Below are 24499 nucleotides of genomic sequence, written 5' to 3'. Positions count from 1 at the left end.
GAGTAAGTGTCCTTGGTTTATCAGGCTTTATTTTGGTAGTAGATTTTTTTTTTTTTAAATGGTATGCAGTGCCCTGCCGAGCCCCCTCCCAAATTCATAGTGAGTTGCTAATAAATACTTAACTATATCCTTTACCTGGAAAATTCCTTTCCAAGCATCTCTACATTCTGGAGTAAGTGTTTATCATGCTGGATTTTGATGGTGCATCGAATAAAAGAAAGTAAAATGTGCTAGCAAGAAAAAGTAATAAAAAAAGGCAAAAAATTCTCACCACATTCTTCACAAAAACAACTAGTGACAGGTTCCCCATACAGACACCCTCTTATCTAAAAATGTTTTTTCCCAGATGCCCATAAAATAAACTTTATAACCTTGCCTATAGCCACATCTAGAGTGAGTCAGAAGGGGTGTGATTTAGTTAATTTCCTCGGGTTGAATGCATTCAGAAAGGTTATTTAGCCTCCTAACATGACCAAACTGTACCCCATGCATATATCTGATTACATGAAATCACAGCATGCCTCCATGGAGGAGATGCTGTCACTTCATATGATCGGATATATGCATGTGGTACAGTTTGCTTAAGTAAAGAGGCTAAAGGACCTTAGATGAGGTCACCCTGGTCACATGACATTACTCACTGAACGTTGAGAAGGCATGGGGAGGAGCTGGTGAATTCAGCCCAAGGAGGCCACACCCCCTCTGACTCTATAACCTTGCCTTGCATATAGCCAAATCTAAAGTTAATTATATGGGGATCTGAGGGGAAACAAGTTTCAGCTATAAGAAGGGTGTCAGTTACTTAATAGGGCTCTATAGGAACCTGCCACTAGCTGTATTTGTGAAAGTGTGTTGACAGGCTCCCTTTTAAAGTTGTCCTTTAAAAAGGAACCTGTCACCATTTTTTCTAGCTGAAGGGTGATTTGGGACACTAAACCACCCACAGGTCCTGTGGCCGCTATTAATTGCCTCATTCCAGCACGCCACTCTCCGGCAGAGTTGAATATTTCGGCTCCTCTGCGCATGCGCCATGTTTACCGCATGTACCATGTCTTACCTGTGATTTTATGAAGAAATAAATACACTGGATGTTTTATTACAAGATCCAGGAGTGCTGGATTCCTCTAGTTTTTGCCACATTGAGGTGGATTTAATAAGCCTTCTCCACCTCATCATCATCATCATCATCAACATTCCAGTTGATTTTAGGCTGTTCACGTCCACCGGAGACTGCTCCCGATTTATAGAATAGGTGTGACGGGGTGGAAGGGACGGGGACAATGAAAACGGTTTAAAACACCAACCTTAGTAAATCCCCCCAATTGTTTCTGCCCTTTGGATCCTAGTCTGTACATTAGGAGTTTCTTGTATTACATGCGGTGATCTGACACCCCACTATTTTTTCCATGAAAAATACAAAAGTTACATCTGATGCTTTTTGGGGAAAAAAATACCCATGAACTAGAAATATTACCAAAAGGGCAGAAAAAAAAAGGCCAGAAATGGCTGTGGCTTCCATTAAAGTCAGCGCTCCATGACCGATCCGACACACGGACACCAATGGCGAGTGAAAGGTGAAGGTTTTCTATATTCTGCTTTTTGTGCTTTTTATATGCAGTACAATTTATTTAGCTTTCTTTTTTGTTTTTGTCAACCAAGAACATGGATTTTATAAGAAAACGCAATAAACTCCCCATCTTTCAAATGCTACTGTAACCAACGTGTGCCGGATCAGTATAGAGCATTGTCTATAATGGAAACCACAGACATTTTTCTTTTTCGCCCATTTTGGTGCATTCTTTGGGTCCCATGTATGTTTTACTAAAAACATTATGCTTTTCGGCACATCTATGTGACCTCAGTGACCTCTCAATAGAATAAGGAAAATATAGAAATCCCATGTTACAAGTAGAATAAAACAACAAATAATAATAATTTAGAAAAAAATGACAAAGTCGCAGATGAAGAGATGAGACAAAATGTGACATAAAATTCATAGTTACATCTGAAATGTCTCGGTATTCCTCAGTAGGGTCTTTTCATCAAAAAATTCAACTGTGAATTTCCTACCTCTTTGTGTTCTCCAATACTTCACCACACACAAAATTTTATGCTCCCCAAAGAGTTTAAAGTGTACCCAACCTCCTTTATCGCTGGCTCTCCCCGCATCAGACATTAGAAGTGACTTAGCCGCAGACCGCTCCAGTCTCCAAGTCGTCTGCATAATCCGGTAACTGATTTACTGACGCGTTGCATGAGAAAACAGACTCGGTGACATTTCAATCACTCCAAAATGAAGGTTGATTTGATTAAAAATAAAATGAACATTTAAACATATTTTCTAGTCTATTTCATTATAATTAACCCAATCCCGACTAGATGCGCCTAAAATGTGCGGATTTCTGGAACGCTACGGGTCTCATACGCGGCCCCCGGGGTCACAAGGGAATGCATGAAAACGGCGTGGTGATACTATACTCCATTATTAATCTTCATTTACGGACCAAGTAGATGAAACAAAGGAACAAAGTATACTTTCAATAATGTGCAGCGGCTATGAATTTAGAGAAATAGGCTTTATTGATAGGCTTTATAAAAGCTGTATGCAATTACAGAGCTGAATCATTTGAATAATAGACTGTCTGACATATTCTAGGATAAGTGGCTGCTACATTTCTCAGATATTAGGGTCATATACTCATCTATTCTTACTCTAAGCTCTCCTTCGCCTGGTAATAAATTAATTTCTTAGTGTTAGTTCGGCATGTGCCCTACAGTTAAATTCATTTTCTCTCTCACTGAAGGAAAAAGTTGGAAAAAAAAAAGTTAGGATTATTATTTCCGATATCGAAGAGATTTTTTTTTATAAGAGTAGGCAAATAGCGGGTCACAGAGCCCCAGGCTGTGTCACTGTAATAAGAACCATAAAAATCAGTAAGGAAAATACAGGGGAATATCAATGGATGGGACACAAAAAAGTTGACAAAAGTCACTCCAGTAATGTTAAATATAGCATGCAGTCCAACAGGACGCTCGCCCAACGCAGTCCAACAGGACGCTCGCCCAACGCAGTCCAACAGGACGCTCGCCCAACGCAGTCCAACAGGACGCTCGCCCAACGCAGTCCAACAGGACGCTCGCCCAACGCAGTCCAACAGGACGCTCGCCCAACGCAGTCCAACAGGACGCTCGCCCAACGCAGTCCAACAGGACGCTCGCCCAACGCAGTCCAACAGGACGCTCGCCCAACGCAGTCCAACAGGACGCTCGCCCAACGCAGTCCAACAGGACGCTCGCCCAACGCAGTCCAACAGGACGCTCGCCCAACGCAGTCCAACAGGACGCTCGCCCAACACAAAATAAAATGGCGCTAAACCAAAACACAATATAGGACAACATTGACACCACACAATATAAGACAGTGCTAACCCAACACAATATAAGATAGTGGTAACTCAACACAATATAATTTACTGCTAACCTAACACAAAATTATTTACTGCTAACCCAACATAAGATGCAAAAATCCAACAGAAAACAATTTACCCACACTATGACATAATAACCCAACACAATATAAGATATGATAACCCAACACAAAATAACTTAAAGGGAACCTGTTACCAGGGATCTCATTGTCACTAAAGACAGGTTGCAGAAGCCCATCACACCTGCATTGCAAATCTGCCCTTCTGCCTTTTCTGTGCATTTGCATTACACTATAATTTTGTGTTTTAACTTACCTTGCACCCTGGTGAGTCCCAGGTTTGCTTTGGTTTGTCTAAATTATAAAAGAAAAAAAAACGCAAAACAAGAAATCAAACATGACTTGTCTGTGCTGCTCATTCACTCATTAGCTCTCAGCTCCCACCTTTGTGCTCCTGTACATCTCCTCCCTCTCCCACTGATATCAGCTCACCAGACTGTGAGCTCAGTTCTTGGGTGAGTGAAAGAGCAGGAGGGAAAAGTTGTACAAGAGCACAAAGGTGGGGGCTGAGGAGTGAGCAGCACATACAAGCCACAATACAAAAGCAAAATAAAATTGGGATTCAGGAACAGGAGTGCAAGGAAATTAAAACACACAATTATATTGTAATGCAAATGCACAGAAAAGGCAAAAATAAATCTTTGCAATCCAGCTGTAAAGGGCTTCTGCAACCCGTATTTAGTGAAAATAATGTCCCTGGTGACAGGTCCCCTAACCCAACACAAAATTACTAACCCAAGAGAATCATAGTCTCATAGTAAAAAAAAGCCTGGAAAAAGATGCAAGTCCATCAACTCCAACCTTTAAGAATGAAACAAATGTTTTTTCCCCATAACCCGTGATATTTTTGCTCTCCAAAAAGTGATCCAGGCCTCTCCTGCACATGTGCATAGAATCCGCCATAACAACCTCCTGCGGCAGAGAGTTCCACAGTCTCACTGCTCTTACAGTAAAGAATCCATTTCTATGGTGATGGTAGAATCGCCTCTCCTCTAGGAATAGAGGATGCCCCCTGTCTATGTCGATGGTAGAACCTTCTCTTCTCTAGGCGTAGAGGATGCCCCCTTGTCATGGTCTTTTTTCTAAATTGAATAATACCAAATTTAGTAATCTGTCATTGTATTCTAATCCCCCCATTCCCCTGATAATCTTGGTTGCTCTCCTCTGCACCCGTTCTAGTTCTACTATGTCTTTCTTATACACTGGTGCCCAAAACTGTACACAATATTCCATGTGTGGTCTGACCAGGGATTTGTATAAGGGCAAAATTATGTCTTTATTAGCAGCTGCCTGGCTCTGGTAATTGATTGTTTAGAACATAAAATTGTACTTTTTGTTCATCGCCCAAGTGCATAACTTTACATTTATCTACATTTAATCTCATCAACCATTTCTCTGCCCACTCCTCAAGCTTCCACAGATCCCTCTGTAATGCTAAACTATCGGCCTCAGTATTCATTACTTTACACAGCTTAGTATCATCTGCAAATTGAAACTTGACTGTGTAAACCCACTACAAGGTCATTAATAAAAAAAAATATTAAAAAGTGGCCCCAAAACCGAGCCCTGTGGCCTCCACTGGTAACGTCAACCCAATCTGAGAATGTGCCATTAATGACGACCCTCTGTTTTCTATGACTAAGCCAATTAGCTACCCTAGCTACCCAAAAACACAGATTTTCCCAGCAGCCACATTTTATGTACCAAATTTTTATGCAGCACCGTGTCAAATGCCTTGGGAAAAGTCCAGATATACAACATCCACAGCGTCCCCACGATCTAGTCTGGAACTTACTTCCTCATAGATGTCAATCACATTAGTATTGCATTAGTTTCAGTGTGTAGCAGCCACGCAGCAGCGGTAGGGACAGGAGCAGTACCATGGGAGAACCGGAAAACCAAAAGAGGTAAGTATGAGCACTTTCTTTCTTTACAGCCCGTGTATAAAAAAAATGGTTAATTCCTGGACAACACCTTCAATGGATACATAACTATCTGAACCATTCTATGGATGCTAAATTAATCGACAATCTTTGGTCGACCTGGACACTGCCAAATTTGTGTTGGCGCCTTACAACTTTCCCCATGATTTTGTAGAAGACAAGGATTATACATTTTGTATGTTATCATGCATAGCCAGCCCAAATATTACACAAGTAGTAAGAGTCACACACAATACATCTAGCATTGGCGCCAGTGACTTAACACTAGGCAGTTCTGCATCACAGTGTGTAATAGAGATAATACACTTACATTTATTACTGGAGATGGGGTGGAGAGGGATAAACCATGAAGATCTGATATTAAACTGGGAGATAGGATGGAAGGTTTGGGGAGAGCTACTGGAGCTGGCAGATCATTAACTGCAAAGGAGAACAGACAATGGTTTATTATTTCCATATAACCATAGATATTTACATAAGCGAGGAAAACCATCTTCACTCTAATATAATAAAGGACATAACATCACAACCGTTACAAATAAACAAAATGAGAATTACATCTTACTGTACAGGCTACATAGATGTTTATATGTGGCTGTCACCATGGTTACAGATCTTGCAGTCTGTTTGCAAAGTTTCTCAAACTTTTTTAAGATGCACTGAAGCAAAGACAAACGTCTAAGGAATAGATCAGTTTAAAGGGGTGTTCCCATTTCAGCCAATTAATGTTATGGTTTGTATTATAAAAAGTTAAACAACTTTCCAATATACTTTCCGTATCAATTCCTCACGGTTTCCTAGATCTCTGCTTGCTGTCATTCTATAGAAAGCTTCTATGCTTACTAACATTGGACAGAAATCTGTCCATGGTCACACAGGTGCACGGCTCGTTAGTATCATAGAGAGTGATCAGAGCCGTGGTATATAATGAGCCGCACACCTGTGTGACCACGGTCAGATTTCTGTACAATGGTAGTAAACAAAGAAGCTTCCTATAGAATGACAGCAAGCAGAGATCTAGAAAACCGTGAGGAATTGATACAGAAAGTGTATTGGAAAGTTGTTTAACTTTTTATAATACAAACCATAACATTAATTGGCTGAAATGGGAACACCCCTTTAAACTGATCTATTCTTTTGACGTTTGTCTTTGCTTCAGTGCATCTTAAAAAAGTTTGAGAAACTTTGCAAACAGATAAATGGAAATTCCCCTTTAAGGGTTTTGTCCCATTATCAGTAGATCTCACAGTAAAAGATGGCACAAAGTACTTTAACTTGCCCTAATGAAGAGAAGACATATCACACCACTCCCTAAGGGTCTTTTCAAATATCAATTGCCATCATTTTTTTTGAATCTCAAATAACCTGAAAACGGACGCAAAGGATCTAAATTGAGGATAAAACTGATAAATGTGTATGGACCCTGAACTCCCCATAATCCACCCCTCCCCATTTGTACCCAACACTATAAGGAGCCACTGACAATCCTAATGTTTCGGCTCCCTGTAGAAATTGCTTCCTGTTATTTAGCTCGGATCAAAGGGGACCGAGTGCATGAAGATACTTACCAACAACAGAATACAAAAAAAAGATGTAGTATATACAGGAGTCTAAAGCAACACTTACAATCATCTAGGTCTAGAAGGGATAACTCTTTCTTCCTAGCAGGTTCCTTCTGTTTGGCAGGTTTAATTTCAGGTTTCTGTTAATAGAAATAACACAACAAGTGTAAGACCAATATTACTAGTCTATTCTAATCAGACAGGGCAGAGATACAGGGTTAGTGAGGCTTGGGGGAAGATTAAGAAATCAAATAAGAATCGAGCATATATTACTCTAAATTCACACTGCACTTACCAAAATAAATAAAATATGAGGGGATTGTGAAAAGAAATGCCCGGGATGTGGTGTGGTAAATGCGGATGTAGGGCACATGGTCTGTTGCTGCCCCATATTCATACATACTGGGAGGAAGTAGTAGCTAAACTGCAAAGATGTTTTAAAGTAAGAATTTAATTGGACACAAAAGTCTGTGTTTTGGGATTGAAAAGAAGCATAGAGGGCTTCAATGAATATTTGGATAGCTAGGAATGATATAACCAAAAAAATCTGCTTTCTCTCTCCATGCAACATTGGCCAGGAAGAATTAACATGCTTATAAAAGGAGAAATATTCGGCTAATTTAATTGGTAACAGAGACACTTAAGTTCAAGAAATTTTTCAGATTTGGGAGGACACAAAGAGCAGCATAAAGGCCCGGATGTTGATCTCTGAAGTAGCCGCTTGTCCGGCAATAAACCAAGGACCATTCATGTAGTGTCTGCTACTAGTGACATACAGTATGGTGGTCTGCATAGTAGGGGGTCACAAGCTGTTTTACAGGAGTCCTCTATTTAAAATAGGAGTTATTTTTACATACAAAAACACATTTTCTTACATTAAAAAGTTTAGGGCAAGTGGTACTTGATGAGCCCCACAGGCTAAATCAATGATCCATTATTGTCATTGTTTCTAGTGTGTAATCTTCATGCATTTTGCACGTGTTAACATATTAAAGGGCTATAGTAGTGACATCAACTTATCCCCTATCTATAGGATATGGGACAATATGCGTATTGTGGGTGTCTCACAGCAGGATCATGAGGACAGGGAGTCAGTGGTACCCCTGCGTCCACTGCTCTGTCTTTATGGCGCTGACAAAATTTGCAGGATTCCACCCTCTTCTATCTCCGCCATTGCCATAGAGATGATTAGAGAAGTAATCATTCATTTGGGGGTACGATGGACCCCTTTCTTATAATCTGTACAACATCTACCACCAGGATGAAGGATTGTAAACCCAGCACACTGACATACTGGTGTATGTCCCCTCTTTTAGCTTCTTATGCCCTTGTTTTAAAAGCCTTTTAAATTATGCAAATGAGCCTTAGGGGCTCCAAGCTCCTTTAACAGCTATGGAGCCAAGAGCCACTTAAGCTTATTCGCATAATTTTTAAAGTACATTGAGTACATCTTTTTTTTTTAAGCATAAGCTAAGCAGATCCTACCAGAGAGGCACACACCAGTATGTCAGTGTACTTGGTCTACAATCCTTCATCCTGGTGGTAGATGTCCTTTAATTTTACCAGAATTACCCCACCAAGTTCTGTCTTCTAGTTTTTTGTTCCACAAGCTGTCCATGTCAAGGAGCCAAGGTACAGTATACAAGGCAGATTGGTCAAGGATTTAAGGACTCATTCACACGAACGTAATGCCAACGGATATCATCACAAATGGTGCATCCACATGTCAGTCCACATTGACCACTATGGCGCCCGTGATAATTATACATAACAGTGGGGACTAAGCGATGAAGAAACTCCTAGTATCATAGTTGACTACAAAGCTGACACTCTGGGTCCAGAAGCCGTCAGACTGGAAAATAGGGACAATATACAGTGTGGATGAATATGGGTCAATGGCGGTAAATATCTGTTTTCAATATTGTAGATGTAGAATTAGTAGGTCGGTAAAACTGTGTAAAAAGTGTAAACTTGTCTGAATATCAACCCAATTTTTCTATTTTTTATTTTTAGAATTAAAGCATAAGAAAATAAGCATAAAAATAGGCCAATAAACCAAACGGCACATCCAGTGTCTGTAAATTGATCAGCGTGTAAAACTAGCAGGGGATATATATTCCCTATTATATCGCAACAAAGTCTATTCAAAAGCATCAAGGGAAGAAAAGTGGAACATGCAATGCAAATAGTAGTAATATCAAGATAATGTCTCGTTTAAAGCTCCTCGATAAATTGACGCTCACTCCACTGTGGAAGGCAAATGTGGGTCTAAGAGAAGATGTTAAGGGTACATTGCATCTAGATTTACCCATTTACAATTCATCTTGTTAATAGAGACAGAAGCCGGGTAAAGCATATAGCAGATGAAGCAGGAGATTGAGGATTTCTCTTGCTCAATGCATAATTCATAGCCCCTGACTGCAAAGTGTGTAAAATGAGAATTTCACACCCCTGCAAGAGCTGCGAAGCCGCACAGAAATGCACATGAATTGCAGTTTACTGGCAGAATTTTACCTTCACTTCCAAAATATTTGTGTCTTATGCATCATTTAATAATCACATCCTCTAACTGATAGCCCAGTGTTACCTTGTATTGGCTCCTAAAAAGTTACTACTCCGATACGACTTGCTTATTTAGGTCATTTACGTGACGGCTGCAGAAAGCTCTATGAAGAGTGTGGTCTACTATACAGGCGGTCCCCTACTTAAGAACAACCGACTTACATACGACCCCTAGTTACATACCGACCTCTGGATGTTGGTAATTTACTGTACTTTAGTCCCAAGCTACAATAAACAGCTGTAACAGTTATCACAGGTGTCTGTAATGAAGCTTTATTGTTACTCCTGGTTCTTAAACATTTTTTTAAATTTAATTGTCACAAAGACCAAAAAGTATTTGTCTGGGGTTACAATTATAAAGTATATAGTCCGACTTACATACAAATTTAACTTCAGAACAAACCTACAGACCCTATCTTGTATGTAACCCGGGGACTGCCTGTATTGTGGTTTCTCTGGTCTCTTATCCTTGTTGTAGCTGCAGTAGCTAAATGTTAAGCCATACAGCAGCCAATAGAAACCAAGGGCCGCATGCTATACAGATAAATACATTGGACTAAATTGTCCATGCCAGCAACTCTACAGTCCAATACATTGAAGTAGTCAATGCCCACAGGAAAAGAGAGGGACTCCAGATTTTACCACATGAAACTACCAGCCCCCTCAGGTCGGCTATGAAAGAGCCTCGTTTTAATTCCCTGTTTTATCTGAAATCTCACACATTTACCATTTAATCCAAAATAAGCATAGAGGAGTTATATTAAAGAGGACCTTTCACCACCTCACAGATTAGGAGAGCATTCTGTAGGGGCTGCTACACAGATTCAGGGGTACCTTGAATTTTCTTTCTACCCTCTGCAGGGCGGTATACGACCATTGTAATTTGTGTTCCAAGTTGTTCTTGAAGTTTATTCCCCACCACCATTTTTAGTTAGATATTCAATTCTGCCTTTTTGCAGAAAAACTTTAATTTTATCTTTATACATATTTATTGCAGGGGCTACAGGGGGTGTGGCGGAGCCTTCGTGAGCTGCAGAGCGGGAGACTACTCCATGCCCCCTGAAGCCCCCAGGAGATCCTGCTCCAATACCAGTGATGCGCCTACAGCTGGTGAGCTGCCCCGCTACATACAGCATGTCTCGGACAGACTCGGTGATACTGCGCATGCGCGTAGCTCACCGGCTGCAGGAGATAAAAAATTTTCTGCAAAATGACAGAATAAAAAAAAAATCTAACTAAAAACTGTGTGGGGATGGTGCAGGGAGGGGGGATCTACCCTTCAATTCCTTTCATCTTAATATGAAAAGCATTTTTAGACGTACTACAGGATCAAAAATAAGGGGCTTCTAAAGTGAAACACTCCCTGCAACCTCTAAACCTGACTTAAACAATTCTGACTCTTTTCTGCTTATTGTCACATGACTTAAGGAGACTTTTTTCATATAGGTAGACTGGACTTTACATAAAAGAGGGAATTTAAGAGAGGACTTTTCATTTGCTACTTCAGGGGGCCGGTAGTTTCATGGGGTAAAATATTACTCCCTTTAGAGGACTCCGATTCCCTTTAAAAGTGTGAAATCCCAATATGAATAGGTAAGAAATATTAGGATGGAGTGTTAAGTCAGATCTGTAAGAAGCCTAGCATAACTCTGTATACAAAAAGGCGACTTGATAACACAGGGCAGAGATCTCTAGGACTCACTCACCTTATATTTGGTCTTATTTTTCGTAACCTCTGGCTCTGATTCACTATCTTCTGAGCCTAATGAAGAGTCAGACTCTGAACTTTCACCAGAGGATGATGATGGGCTTGAAGTTTCGCTTTGTGCTCGATTTCCATTCTTCAAATCTTCAGATTCACTTTATAAAAAGATGGAAATCAGAAATCTTACTCTCACTGAGAATTTGGAAAATGGCTTTAGTTTTAATTCTCGGTCTGTCAGAGAAATTCAGCAGGGTGTTCTACTGAAAGACCATGCTGCCCCCAGAAATCTGATGTTTTCCGCTGTGCCTAGTCTAGGGGAATCGCCCAAAATCTCCCTCAACTTTCAGCCTTTCTGATGCAAAATTTGAAAATCAAATCAAAACTGAAAAGCAAAGAATGGAATGGCACTACTGCAACATTTTCACTGTTATCCTGGCAAAAAAACATGCCAGTTTTAAACAAAACCTGATTTTTTTTTCTTTTATATAAATATGTTATAAGTTCTAATCATCCTACACAAAAAGCTCTATACTATGTATGCAGTAACCTCTAAAGCCCCATCTAGTGGTAACTTTAGGAAGCCAGAATAAAGTGATTGGAATGTATTTTCTCACCTATTTAAATTGATGACCTATGCAAAAGACAGATATATAATATCAGATGGGTGAAGCTTTCTAATGACTGTAACTCAGCTCCTATTCAGGCTTGGTAGCTTGGACACTAGGTCAGCTAGGCAGGACATTTTGTAAAATAATTCTAAGAGACCATTAAAAAAAAATCAGTATACAGGCTGCATGATATAGAAGATGTATAATATCTTTACCAATAGTTATATATGTCGGGAATCCAATCCTTATCATCTACTCTGTAGAAAGGCCGTGATTAACAGAAGACAAATCCAGTTACTCAGCACTGATGATTAAAAACTTCTTATATTTATTTGTATCCTTTAAAACCAACATGGAACAAAGTGCAGATGCGTTTCGAGCAAACTAGAGGGCAGAAGTTTGCCAGCAATTTGGTCGCAACTGGCTTTGAAAGGATTCAATAAAGATTAAAAGATTTTAATCATCAGTGCTGGGTAACTTATTTTGTAGTTATCCTCCTGGCATCCAGACAAATATTTCTTCCCATTGCACATCACCAGGAACAGATTGATTCAACACTTCTTGCTGTGATGAGCTTTCTATTTGGTCTTGCAAAACTTATATACAAGGACAACCCTTCCAGTTTATTCTCACATATGTGTTGAGTTCTTATAACAAATCCCTGTATCCTTCTGTTACGCAAATTTTGATTGACAAACATAATTAATACCAGGTAATCTCTCTATAATTGATAGTACATAATAAAAGTATCAGTGAACAATTCTACATACATCATTGCCTGATATAAACGCTCCATGCTGGAGTTTACAGTCCCAGTAACATTCGGAGGAGACATACCCTGCTTGTTTAGCCTATAGATCCCCATTGCTTAGCTAATGACAACAACAACGTTGTGGTAAGCAGCGTTTCGGTTTTGCCGCAATGGAAAAAAAGCCTGTAATAATTTAACCTACAGATTTCATTTGTTCTGTGTGGGAGGAACAATATAAATCACTTTTAAAATCATTAAATCCTGACTTAAATTAATAAAGTCATAATTAGGGCATTATGCTGTGTTTGTTATGGAAGTGGCAGGGCGAGTTGCTTTAATTACTGTCTGTAATAAAAGGAGCAGAGTGCGTTCTATACCCCAATCAGGGCTGTCAGCCACGACGGAGAAGAATTGCTAACTCATCAACTCAGCCGCCAGCAGGTTACAGAGCAAAGTGTGATCATGTCTGTAGAGGCCACTGGCTGATTGTATGGTGGAAAGACACATCTCATACCATGGGACTATTCCCGATACTAACTGGCAAGTGTATATGGGTTTCAATTGGGTTGCCAGGTGAATAAAAACACAACTAGAGGTTTTAACTGTTAAAAAAAAATTCAACAAATAAATTTGCTTCCACCGTTGCTGCTCTGAGTCACTGCTGCAATTAAATTTCTGAACTGCCCACCAATGCTGCTCTGAGTCACTGCTGTACCGGTACAGTCACGTGAAGGAAAGTCTGCTCAGCCAATCAATGTCTGCAGTGGGACACAACTTAGGCCACTGTTTAGCTGTGCTGCGATTTCTCGCTCTTTGCAGTTGTGTCAGGATTGGTGGAGAATGTGGAGCAGCACAGGAACAGGAAAACCTACAGATCAGCAGATCGGTGGAGTTTTTTTAAATCTTCTCTACTGTATTCATACAAAAAAAAGTGTAATATTGAAGGTGAATGAGGAGATGCCGGCATATTCTCATAATGTTAAACCCACCTATCATTTCTCTTTTTCTTCCCTTTTTTCTCTTCACGGCTTGACTTGTCATCGTCACTTGAAGAGTTTGCCTCACTCTCCTCACTGCTGCTTTCCTCCTGATCGTCACTATCCTCCTCGCTACCAGACTCTTCTCCTGACAAATAGCACAATTATATCAGTACAATGCAACAAAAATAACTATAAAAAGGTGCCATGTACATAGGTAAAGGATCAATAACTAAATAAGTAACATAAATTAAATAAATAACAATCATTCAGAGGTTTCTTTTTATCTGTTTTGTAAAAACACAAGGTTGGCGGAAGGTCTTCCATTGACTTGCCGTGCTGAATGCAAGTGTCTACTTAGGATTAGATATTTGACCATTTAAGAAATTAATGAATTATATACAAGTCCATGAGGTTATATATAATCAAGGACAACATTTATAACATTAGATGTATTTTATCTTTATTATTTCTGTCCATGAAGCAGTTTCCAGGATATTCCTATAGTAATTCATATGCTAATGAGGCAGTTGGTGCACCCAAGCTGTTCCCCCGGTACATGGAGCATGGACATTCCTGACACTTTCCTTTTCCTCCAGTGTCACCCCAGGCTTCTCATAAGACAAATCTCTTGCCGATAAAGATGGTAGAGTTCCAGGCCAGAATATAAATACTCTGGGTGTTAAGGACACAACCAGAGTACACCAACTACCTAATTAGCATGTAGATTAAAATGGGAATTTCTCAGAAACTGCATGAAGGACAGATACATTAAAGGCAACGTGGAAATCATAGTGTATTTCTACAAGATGCTACAAACAATTTATGTTTGGAGCCTATCCTTGTTTTCTGATGGAGTTTCCTGATGTTGAAGAAGGATCTAGTGTTGAAGACACCTGAAACAAACTTCAATAACATCTAGCGATGTTCTCGGAGAACCACCAAAAATGGAAATACATCTTTCTTTGTTCCATTAGAGCTACAAGGACAGAAAACTAAAAACCCGAAGCAGACCCATGATGGATGGACATACATCCTGTTGAACCCCACTGACTACTATAACAGGTTTCCCCTTATGGTGTTCTGAAAGCTAGACATTATATTGGACATATTTGTCTGGAATTTTCAAGAGGATCTGCAATGGAGGTGGCCAAAAGAAACTTTGCTGTAATTGTGAAAATAGACAAAAAATTTACTTGACACAATTATTTACCACTGCTTTCTTCAGACTCATTATCCTCCTCTTCCTCCTCCTCTTCTGAGGAATAAAACTTAGCAGAAGTATCCTTCTCTTTCTTGGGCTTTCCCACGGATGTTGGCCATGTTAAAGCCTAGGACAGAGATCATCAAGGTCATCTCATACAATGTAATAACAATGGAGAAGAATCCATAGAAAAGTCCAGAGAAGAACAGGTCACTCAGTGTAGGAGACCTACAGAACTTTACATGTTAAGGGGCACATAAAACTAAGAAGAGACGAGAGAAAAGTTGCAAACACTGACTTTCTTTTCTATGACACAGTTAAAATTAAGAGAATAGGCTAATACACAATTATGCTGGTGAAAATTACTTCTGTCTCGGAGAACAATTTGCATTACAAAGTTTTCAGAAGTTTTTGCTTCCCAAGGTGCAGAGGGCAAGAAGGTGTCAGAAGTTAATTGTTCATGTGGGCGATGAGTAGACGAGACAGAAGTCATATTTATATTTAGAACATGTCCAGATCAAGTTTTTATTTAAAGATTTAATACTTTTTACACAATATATTGTTGGATAATTTAGCGGTAAGAACTCGAGATAAGTGGTGACATTAACAAAAGCTTTTCGTTCTAAACGGCAATGGATATGAAAGATGAAGGTTAGAACTCTCATATAATAAACAGAAATCTGATAATAAACCCCAAATAAAAAAATAAGGGGTTATGTCACTACCTACCGAGCATGTGGGGTCGCCAGCACTTGTCTATGTGCCCTATTAGGACCTCACTAATATGAATCAGAATGGCGCTCGTTCCCAACTCGTCAATGTAAAGTGAAATTTCTCCTGAAAACCACCTCTCTCTTTAACAAGACCACATCTGACCACCCTTGACAGATTTTCAATCCCACTTGATATGATGCTTACTTCTCCCCTCTACTGTGAGTAAGAGTTGCTCTATGTTCTATTCTACTGGTAAGGGGGTCATTCAACAGAGAGATAAGAGCACAGAAGTGTGAGAACACATTCCTAGTCTAGTAAAGGAAGCTACAGTTCTGGAATAGTTGTGGAATTCTATTTTAACAGCTCTAAAAAAAAAAAAAAAAATTCTAATCCCGCCCCCTTTCCGTAGAATGTAAATATAAATGAACATGTTAATTATCTCAGTGTCCCAAAATGCCAAATTAGTGAATGCTTTACCAAAAAAAAAAAAAAAAAAAAGATAATATCTCCAAACTTCCACTTTTTCGTCATTTTGCTTCCCAGAAAATTGGTATAAAAAGCAAATCAGAGCTCCTGCAGTTGTTAAAATGGAATCAATGAAAATGTCATCTCCCGCAAATAACGAAGGTACAGGTAGGAGAATACGGCAATACAATTTTTATTTTCTGCAAAACATTAGTTTTTTCTAAAAATCCAGAAAAAAATAAAGCCAATAAGAAAATGGTGCAGCTGGAAGTTTGTTTTGCCAATTCTCCACATGTGGAATTTTCTTTCCAGCATTTCAGTACATGTTATATAATATTTAGTAGTACCACCAGAAAGAACAATATTCCCCTACAAAAAATAAGCCCTCACAAAGCTTTGTAAGTGGAATATTGAAAAGATATGGCTTTCGGAAGGAGGAGAGTGAAAAAACTAAATTCAAAACACAGAAAAAACAAAGCTACCGCACCCAACTTGTTGTGCCTGTATATTAAAACATTATACATTTTTTTAAAACTACATAAAAATATAAAAACCGGAAACCGTAGATTTGAGAAATATACCGGTTCAATAACTTCCACGTTGCGGACGGATGGATCGGGCGCTACCTCCGGCCAGTCAGACAGCTCCAAGTACCCAGAAGCCTTAGCATTCAGCGTGTGAGATAGCGTGCCAAGCTGAAAGCGGTCTCGATCTATTGGATAAAATACACAAGTGGCAAATAGTTGATTACAGTGAAACCTATGAGCCTTGCAGCACAGAGTGCAAGCTTTGCAGCGATGGCAGATCATGGCTGGGAGATTAGCCTGGATATCACAGTATAGATAGGAGGCAGGCTGCTTGCCATAAGGTCAGGACTATTATTCCAATCCATACATTATAATAATCTCTTCCATAATGGTCAATATAATAACTAATCAGTCGGTATGTTTAGAGGCGCGGTGCGGGGATGCAGATTGTGTGAGAATTGACTGTATGCTAAATATTAAGAATGACAGCCCGGTTTAACAATCCATAGACAAGGCTTGCCACAAGCTCATTCGGAATTTTAATCATTCTTTTTCTGCTACACCAAACACCATTACTACTGAAATTAGCAATAAATCTACATGATCGCTAAACCACCACAAAACAGTCAGTTACAGAATTAGCATCTTGTTGCATATGGAACAACTTACAATCCACTTAAAAGAAATCTACAATTAAAATGAAGAATAATAAACCAGGGACACTTACTCATAGATCCAAGCACCATAACTGTGGTAACCTCCTTATATTTGCCACCCATGAACTTTTCAAAATTATGTTAATACAGGCAGTCCCCTACTTAAAAACACCCGACTTACAGACAACCCATAGTTACAGACGGACCCCTCTGCCCACTGTGACCTCTGGTGAAGCTCTCTGGATGCTTTAAAATAGTCCCAGATTGCAATAATCAGCTTAAAATTGTCTGCAATGAAGCTTTATTGATAATTCTTGGTCCTATTACAGCAAAAAAATTTGAAACTCCAATTGTCACTGGGGCAAAAAAAAAAAAAAAAATGTCGGGAACTACAATGATAAAATATACAGTTTTGACTTACATACAAATTCAACTTAAGAACAAACCTACAGTCCCTATCTTGTATGTAACCCGGGGACTGCCTGTAGGCCTTAAGGGCTCTGAAGGGGTTGCCAGATACTATCCTAGCTGCAGCTTCACAGGCCTCTACACTGCACTCCCTCCCCCAGCTCCATCAGCACTTCCCCCTCTCTGATGTAATCTCAAGGCATCAGAGGACATTGCAGCAGAACGGGTGGACCTCTTCCATATGTTTTGAGCTTTGCCTGTTTTGCAAACAAGTGTTTTTCGTTTGCACAGTAAACTTTTTTCATTATGGTACGGGCTTCCCCTCTTGTGGGTCTGTTAGGCTAAGTTTCTGAATTACCATTAACAGCTATTCAAAAGCTCACTGCATCCAAAATCCCACACCAGGCTCGGAAGTTACCGTAATTTTATCCCACTGACTCCTCCTCTCCTCTCTCTCCATCTCCTCCCAAAAAGCGTATAGTGATTAGACACATTGAACACTCCATAAAGATGGAAAAATATATTAATTAAATGAAATGCAATTAAACAGTTTGAGGGACAATGGCGCTCTCAGCTCCTGACCACCACCAGGTTTACCGTCACCCACCCTGCTTAGGGTGATTTTCGTCTTCTACAGATTGTTTGATGGCAAGTAGTTTGGTAGTGGCTTAAATATAAGTTCTTCTGCAGAAGGCCGGGACCGATGAACGGACAATACGACGGATTGGGACTGTAATTTAAATTCTGTTGCAAGACATGCACTTACATGCAACGGGGATAAGAAGTTGAACTCCGACTGAACTGAGCGGGGGAAGCGACACATGCAGGAAATCGGGCGCACGATCTTAGTGAATGGCGCTGGAGTCCATGATCGCCAGACAACGCACAGTGGGGATCGTGACAGGACCGGGTAAGTAAATGTGCCCCATTAAGTCTTCAACTATACACCCAACCCCTACAAAGGCCACCTCGTTTGGTCCACCCAAAACACCTGGTCCTCTACACAAATAACTAACCACGTTGATGCCAAGCAGATGATGTAACTGATACCTAAAATATTTTCTGTCAGAACAAACTCTCTTACGTGCCCCCATAGATATATAAACTTATACTTCAACAGAGAAAGTGATACGAACAACACAAAACACACACACACACACACACACACACACACCATCAACTATCTTTTACCCACTAAACTACAGGCTCCCGCAGGTAGGGGATGAAATTTACTTAAAAATTCCCTCTTTTATGTGAAATTTTGCCAGTTAACCCATGAAAAAAAATTATCCTCCAATGATCTTGAGAATGAGCAGAGAAGACTAATATTTGCCTGAGACGATTCAAGTTTAGAGGCTGCTTTTCTTCAGTTTTATGGTACCTCACTCAAGCTCAAGATCATATAAACCCATGCACCACAGCTCAGTTTTTTTTACCGGTATCATATTCTGTTCCCATGTACAGCAACAGAAATCTAATTTGGAAAGCTCTGTGTAGAATTATTATAATGGAAGTGAAATTTTTAATCTGGTTTAAGATTTATTGATAATCCTTGGTCCAATTACAGCAAAAAATTTTGAAACTCCAATCGTCACTGGGGCAAAAAAATTTTTTGTCTGGATCTACAATTATAAAATATATAGTTCCGACTTACATACAAATTTAACTTAAGAACAAACCTCCGGACCCTATCTTGTATGTAACCCGGGGACTGCCTATATTACTAATCTGATCATGTTCATGTGCACAACACATTACCCACTAGTAGAGATGACAGAGTCTATTTTGCACCAAAACTACACCACGCAGGTGCCGGACATAGATTTGCCCGGCGCTGCAGCCATGTACACTGGGAAGTCTAAGCCTACTTATGACAGATGTCCCACCTCCTACTGCAGATACATAAGCCAGCACATGGAACACCACTATATGATATGTTAATTTACAAGAAAATTTAAACAACTTCAGTTTTTACCGATCTGAAATCGAACCCTTTGAATCTTCGATGTACGTACAAGAAGGTGGGGGATGGGGGTCAGAAATATATTTTACCTTTAAAAGGAGATTCTAGAACAGGCGCCGGTTTCTGGGCCAGAAATATCCTCTTGGCGTATTTACTCAGGGCTCCGCTCTTCTCAGTTGGAACAATGAGCTGTCTTACGAAGCGCGTGCGGTCCCTGATATCGTAATTCGGATCATATTTGCCCAGATTTAATATGTACTGAGTAAGTAATTTTGTCTGTCGAGAGAGAAAAAAAAAAACGAGTGAGAGAGAAAGCAGGAGCGGTTATTTATGATTATTGATAAGTCTCCCTAAACATATTTCAAGGTGGTAATAAAAATGAAACCGTTAAGACAAACAAATGTCGCTCCGGGGGGGAATATGCATTTCTGCGGCTGCAAATGGAAAATGGAGGCCAAATGCACATGGTCCTGTCCTAGGCTCGGAGGTGAATGCTCACTACGGCGAGGCAGCCATGTGCTAGATTATTAAACTGCTGAAGTGGAAAGAAAGGCATCATTAAAAAATAATCATATATGGCAAACCCACTGAAGGGTCTGCGTGAGGATAATGAATGTAGAAATACAACTAAAAACACGGCACTCAAAACTTAATGGAGAAAATATGCAGGACATCAACACATCAAGCGGGTATTAGGGGGCTGGCAAAGTGCTCCATCCGAGGTGAGCTTTATGAAGAGATAGTGTCCCTGGCACCAGCGGGGTCCGCACACTCGCTACTCTCTTACTTTACTCTGAATTACGACCCATTAAAGGAGACACATGAATCACTGAAGCGGATTACTGAAAATTATTTGCAGTGCATTTAGCGGTTACTTTTTCATAAAAAGCAAAAGCTGCTGATGCCCTCTAAAAAAAAAACACAACACAAAATAAAAGAGCGCTTATCGCCCCGCATAATGCCGTTCATTTATTTATTTATGTAAGGTAACGGCTTGTTTTACGGAGGATTCTCCATCATTTCTTAATTCCGCCGTTGACTATGCTACATTAAAACTGCATCGAGATCATTTTTGTAATAGCCCTTACGGCAAACCAAAATCTTTACCATTATGTTCTAAATGAGATGCATCTGCGAGGCGTAAATGTTTGTTAAAAATAGTCACAACGCGTTCGGCTGCTAACTGTGTGTATACAGCGCAAATAAAGACACAAATACCTCAAGTAACAGGCGGCCGGTGTGAAATGTGCTTATTTAGACTAATGAAGCAAATTCATAGACTTGGTGTACTCGACTGAAGGAGAAAAATGCCCTCAGCCGTTTTAGGAATTACTGCTAATCACGGCAGGAGGGGAGAGGTCTCAGCCTGTAAATCTGACACATCTCCGAGGCATTAAGGGGGCTTTAACATTGACCCTACATCCCACCCACTCACCAGAAATGTAAGTGATTGCAGGAAACTACTAAATGCTTTCATGACATATTACTACGATTTTTTTTTTTTTTTTTTTACAGGTTTATAGAATCATCCTTCCCCCTAATATATTTCTTTTTACTGTGCATGAAAGCAGATCAGGTAATTCAGGGGGCCTGGCATAGGGAAAAATAAACCCCCAAGGATTGAGTCCTAGACCTGACAGTATACGACTACTAATAACTCACCTTAAAGGGAAGGGAAACATGGCCTATAGCAGTGGTGGTGAACCTATGGCATGGGTGCCAGAGGTGGCACTCGGAGCCCGCTCTGGGGGCACCCATCACCCAGCACAAAGGTCACCATTCAGGACTCCTCCTCCTGCAGTCACTGGCAGCCCAGAACGTGCCATGCTCAGTCCTATTTTAAAGTGACTTGAAGAGTAAGGGAGGAGCAAGGAGGAGTGGGCAGAGCTGGATTATCATTGAAGCCCCTTAACAGGTTGAATCTCAGGCCCTGAGAAGGGGAAGCTACAATAATAATCCAAATTTATCCATCATTCTACTTTATTGGTGTCTTCAGGGCTATACACAGCAGGGAGCAATAAGTTCCTTTAAATTGGCATTTGGCACTTTATGAAAAATATGTGGCTTTCGGTTGTAGTTTGGGCACTCAGTCTCTAAAAGGTTCGCCATCACTGGCCTATAGTATAAAGCAACAATCCGTTTAGTCCCAAATGCTGCCAGTATTGTAGGTGTAGCACTGCAGAATCTAGTATAGTACAAGTGAATTTGTATGATTTGTAAAGCGCTAAGGAATTTGATAGCGCTATATAAAGATTATTATTATTATTATTAATAGTACCGGTCAAAATAAGAAACTTTGTCATCTCTTTTCAGAGGAAAATATCTCTGTCTTCATTCACAACACTCCATATCCTCACTGCTAAACTGCTTGGGATACTGTATTCGCATCTATGAAGATATATTTTACTTTATACGTCTCATATTAAAGGTCTACCTTTTGTAGCCTCAACATGTCACATAGTGAGCCCAATCTTTCTCACATTATGTCCCCCGCAACCTTGTAATAAAATCAGTTACTTGCATCTCCACTTCTCTGCTGTTGCTATATCTAGCACTGCATCCCACAGTTGTGATGATGTAATAAGCAGTAGAGCCTCAATGGTGATGTGGAGAGCCGTCGGATCTCTGCTTCACCACAATTTCCAACTCTATCTACATGTCTTGAAGTCATCTGTCCTGAACGGATCAAGAAATGCGGGATGGTCCCACTAGAACTATGGCGGTTGGGAGGAATGCTGAACAGCAAAGACGTGAATAAATAATAAAGCTCTAGTGAGATGGTGTCTGTATGCTCAGGGCTGAGCGGTTTAGCTGACAGGAGTGTGCTGGTAACTGGAGAGAAGAATTATTACAAAGTTTCTTATATTCACCTCTTAATTCAACTATAAATTTACATAAACTAAGTTGAATTCACAAATGTTGTATTTCCTGATGGATTTTCCAAAACGTGTAGGGAAATCTGCTTAATCATGCAGACTTTGTGAATGTTCCTTTTTTTGGAAAAAAAAAAAATGTTCGACATTAACCTAAGCAATTCCTGCATGCCAGAATTTATCTGGCCCCTTTACAGACTCTCATACTACTGCCCCTTACTCTCACTATAGTATTAACTTGACCTATGTGATCGCTGCAGTTGTCAATAGAGGGCACCACACTAGTAATCTGCAACAAAATTGATCAGAATGTGAGTGTGTTTTTCGTCTATCAGACATTATTTAATAGGAAGAATTAAAAGTAATAAATGCTTCCGCATAAAATAGGACATCATGTGAAATAGAAAATCTGCAAGTTCAATAATTTTCCCTTCTCCAATGTTATTACCAGGAAGTGTCAGAGTCTGATAGAAAATAATATAATATAATTGAGGTTCACTTAGCACTGCCATGGCTATACCTGCTTAGAATTGGTCAAGTACAACTTTGCAGCGAGGTTTAAGGTTTGCAGCTTGACAAGGTCGTCCTCATTAGTAAAGCTCTTTGCCATCTTCCTCAGCACATCAGGTGCAATTTTCGGCACTCGCTCACAATACTCCCCGATAAGCCACAGAATGCTGGCTCTTGCCATGGGCACCTAGGAAAAAAAAAATACAGATAAGAGTTAAAAAGTCATGTAAAGAACCACTGGAAAGTAAATTTGCAAAAAGAAACAGCATTATTCCTTAGTGCTCAGCAATTTTAAAGTGACATAAAAAGGGTGGGTGGCTCCAAAGCGACATTGTGGTAGTAAAGTTATTAAAAGGACTAAAAATGGCACCACTATAGAATCTTAAAACAATACTTTCGGTACTGAGCACAGTATAACACTCTGCCTGCAAATGGGACAATATAATGTTTATTTATATAGCACCATCAAATTCTGCAGAGCTTTACAAATCTGCTCAGCTTCCCCTGCTATATAACAAGCTGCCTGCCAATAGGACACTATGTACAATCTGCTCAACTCCTACTGCTCTATAGCAGGCTGCCTACAGATAGGACACTACAGTATGTACAATCTGCTCAGCTCCTCCTGCTCCATCATAAACTACCTGCAAATAGGACACTATGTACAATCTGCTCAGCTCCTCCTGCTCTATAACATGCTGCCAGCCGATAGGACACTATGTACAATCTGCTCAGCTCCTCCTGCTCCATCATAAGCTACCTGCAATTAAAACATTATGTAGTATATGCTCAGCTCCTACTGTTCTATAACATGCTGCCTGCAGATAGGAAGCCATATAAAAACTACTTATCTCCTCCTGCTCTACACTAGCTGTAGTCAACATGTTATATAAGATGCTAAATGTATACTTGTACAGAATATATATCACTAGATATATATTTAAAAAAAATATCCTCGTCAATATATATGTATGTCATATTTTTATAATGAATCATTTAATTAAAACCCATTCAAAGACAGTCTTTGCCTTTACAGATACATCCAGGTATAGCTCATTTACTGCTATGTTTATACCTACTTATGTTCATTATAGTTAAAAATATCTCAAAATGCCATTTTTATTCAATTAAACCTTCTATTTATTTTATTAACACAATTTTAAAATATTCAAAACCAAATTAATGAAAACCATGAAATTAAAACAAGGAAAGAATTAAAACAAACTACAAGTACTGCGCGTTCGCAACGTTAAAAAAAAGAGCAGCAATCCCAAATTCTAAGGAGTCATTTACAGATATGACCACATGTAGTATGAGTCTTATAGACCTGTATCAACAGCCTGCGCCTTGCAGAGAAACCCTTGCGAGGCATCCAAGATACTTATATGATGAACACATAATACCCTTAGTAAACTGCACTTATATCCTGTTTAAACTGAATTTAGTGCGTTCATCGCTTAATGAAAGCAGAGTAAGTCCATGACTGCCTCTTCAAAGTTCAAGGTTTCAGTGAAAAGAGGGGGAAAAAAAAAAACCTAAAGGGTCTATTGCTTCCATTACTAGCTGGTTTAATGTGGCCATAGA

The 24499-nt window shown here is 39.7% G+C and overlaps 1 protein-coding gene across 2 annotated transcripts in view; it reads right to left on the bottom strand.

The window, feature by feature from the left end:
• The window catches only part of AP3B1 (adaptor related protein complex 3 subunit beta 1), a 157361-nt gene that overhangs the window by 55847 nt on the left and 77015 nt on the right, over nt 1-24499 (bottom strand). For both annotated transcript variants that reach the window (XM_072137879.1, XM_072137869.1), the window contains exons 15-22: nt 22926-23102; nt 19622-19808; nt 16560-16690; nt 14809-14926; nt 13608-13743; nt 11261-11414; nt 7057-7132; nt 5741-5850 (exon numbers count right to left, since the gene is read on the bottom strand). In XM_072137879.1, the coding sequence (XP_071993980.1) occupies nt 5741-5850; nt 7057-7132; nt 11261-11414; nt 13608-13743; nt 14809-14926; nt 16560-16690; nt 19622-19808; nt 22926-23102 (1089 nt within the window). The remainder of the gene's footprint in view (nt 1-5740; nt 5851-7056; nt 7133-11260; nt 11415-13607; nt 13744-14808; nt 14927-16559; nt 16691-19621; nt 19809-22925; nt 23103-24499) is intronic.

The sequence above is a fragment of the Engystomops pustulosus genome, chromosome 1, assembly GCF_040894005.1.
Source record: "Engystomops pustulosus chromosome 1, aEngPut4.maternal, whole genome shotgun sequence".
Taxonomy (NCBI): Eukaryota; Metazoa; Chordata; class Amphibia; order Anura; family Leptodactylidae; genus Engystomops; species Engystomops pustulosus.
This window is presented reverse-complemented; position numbering and strand designations above follow the sequence as displayed.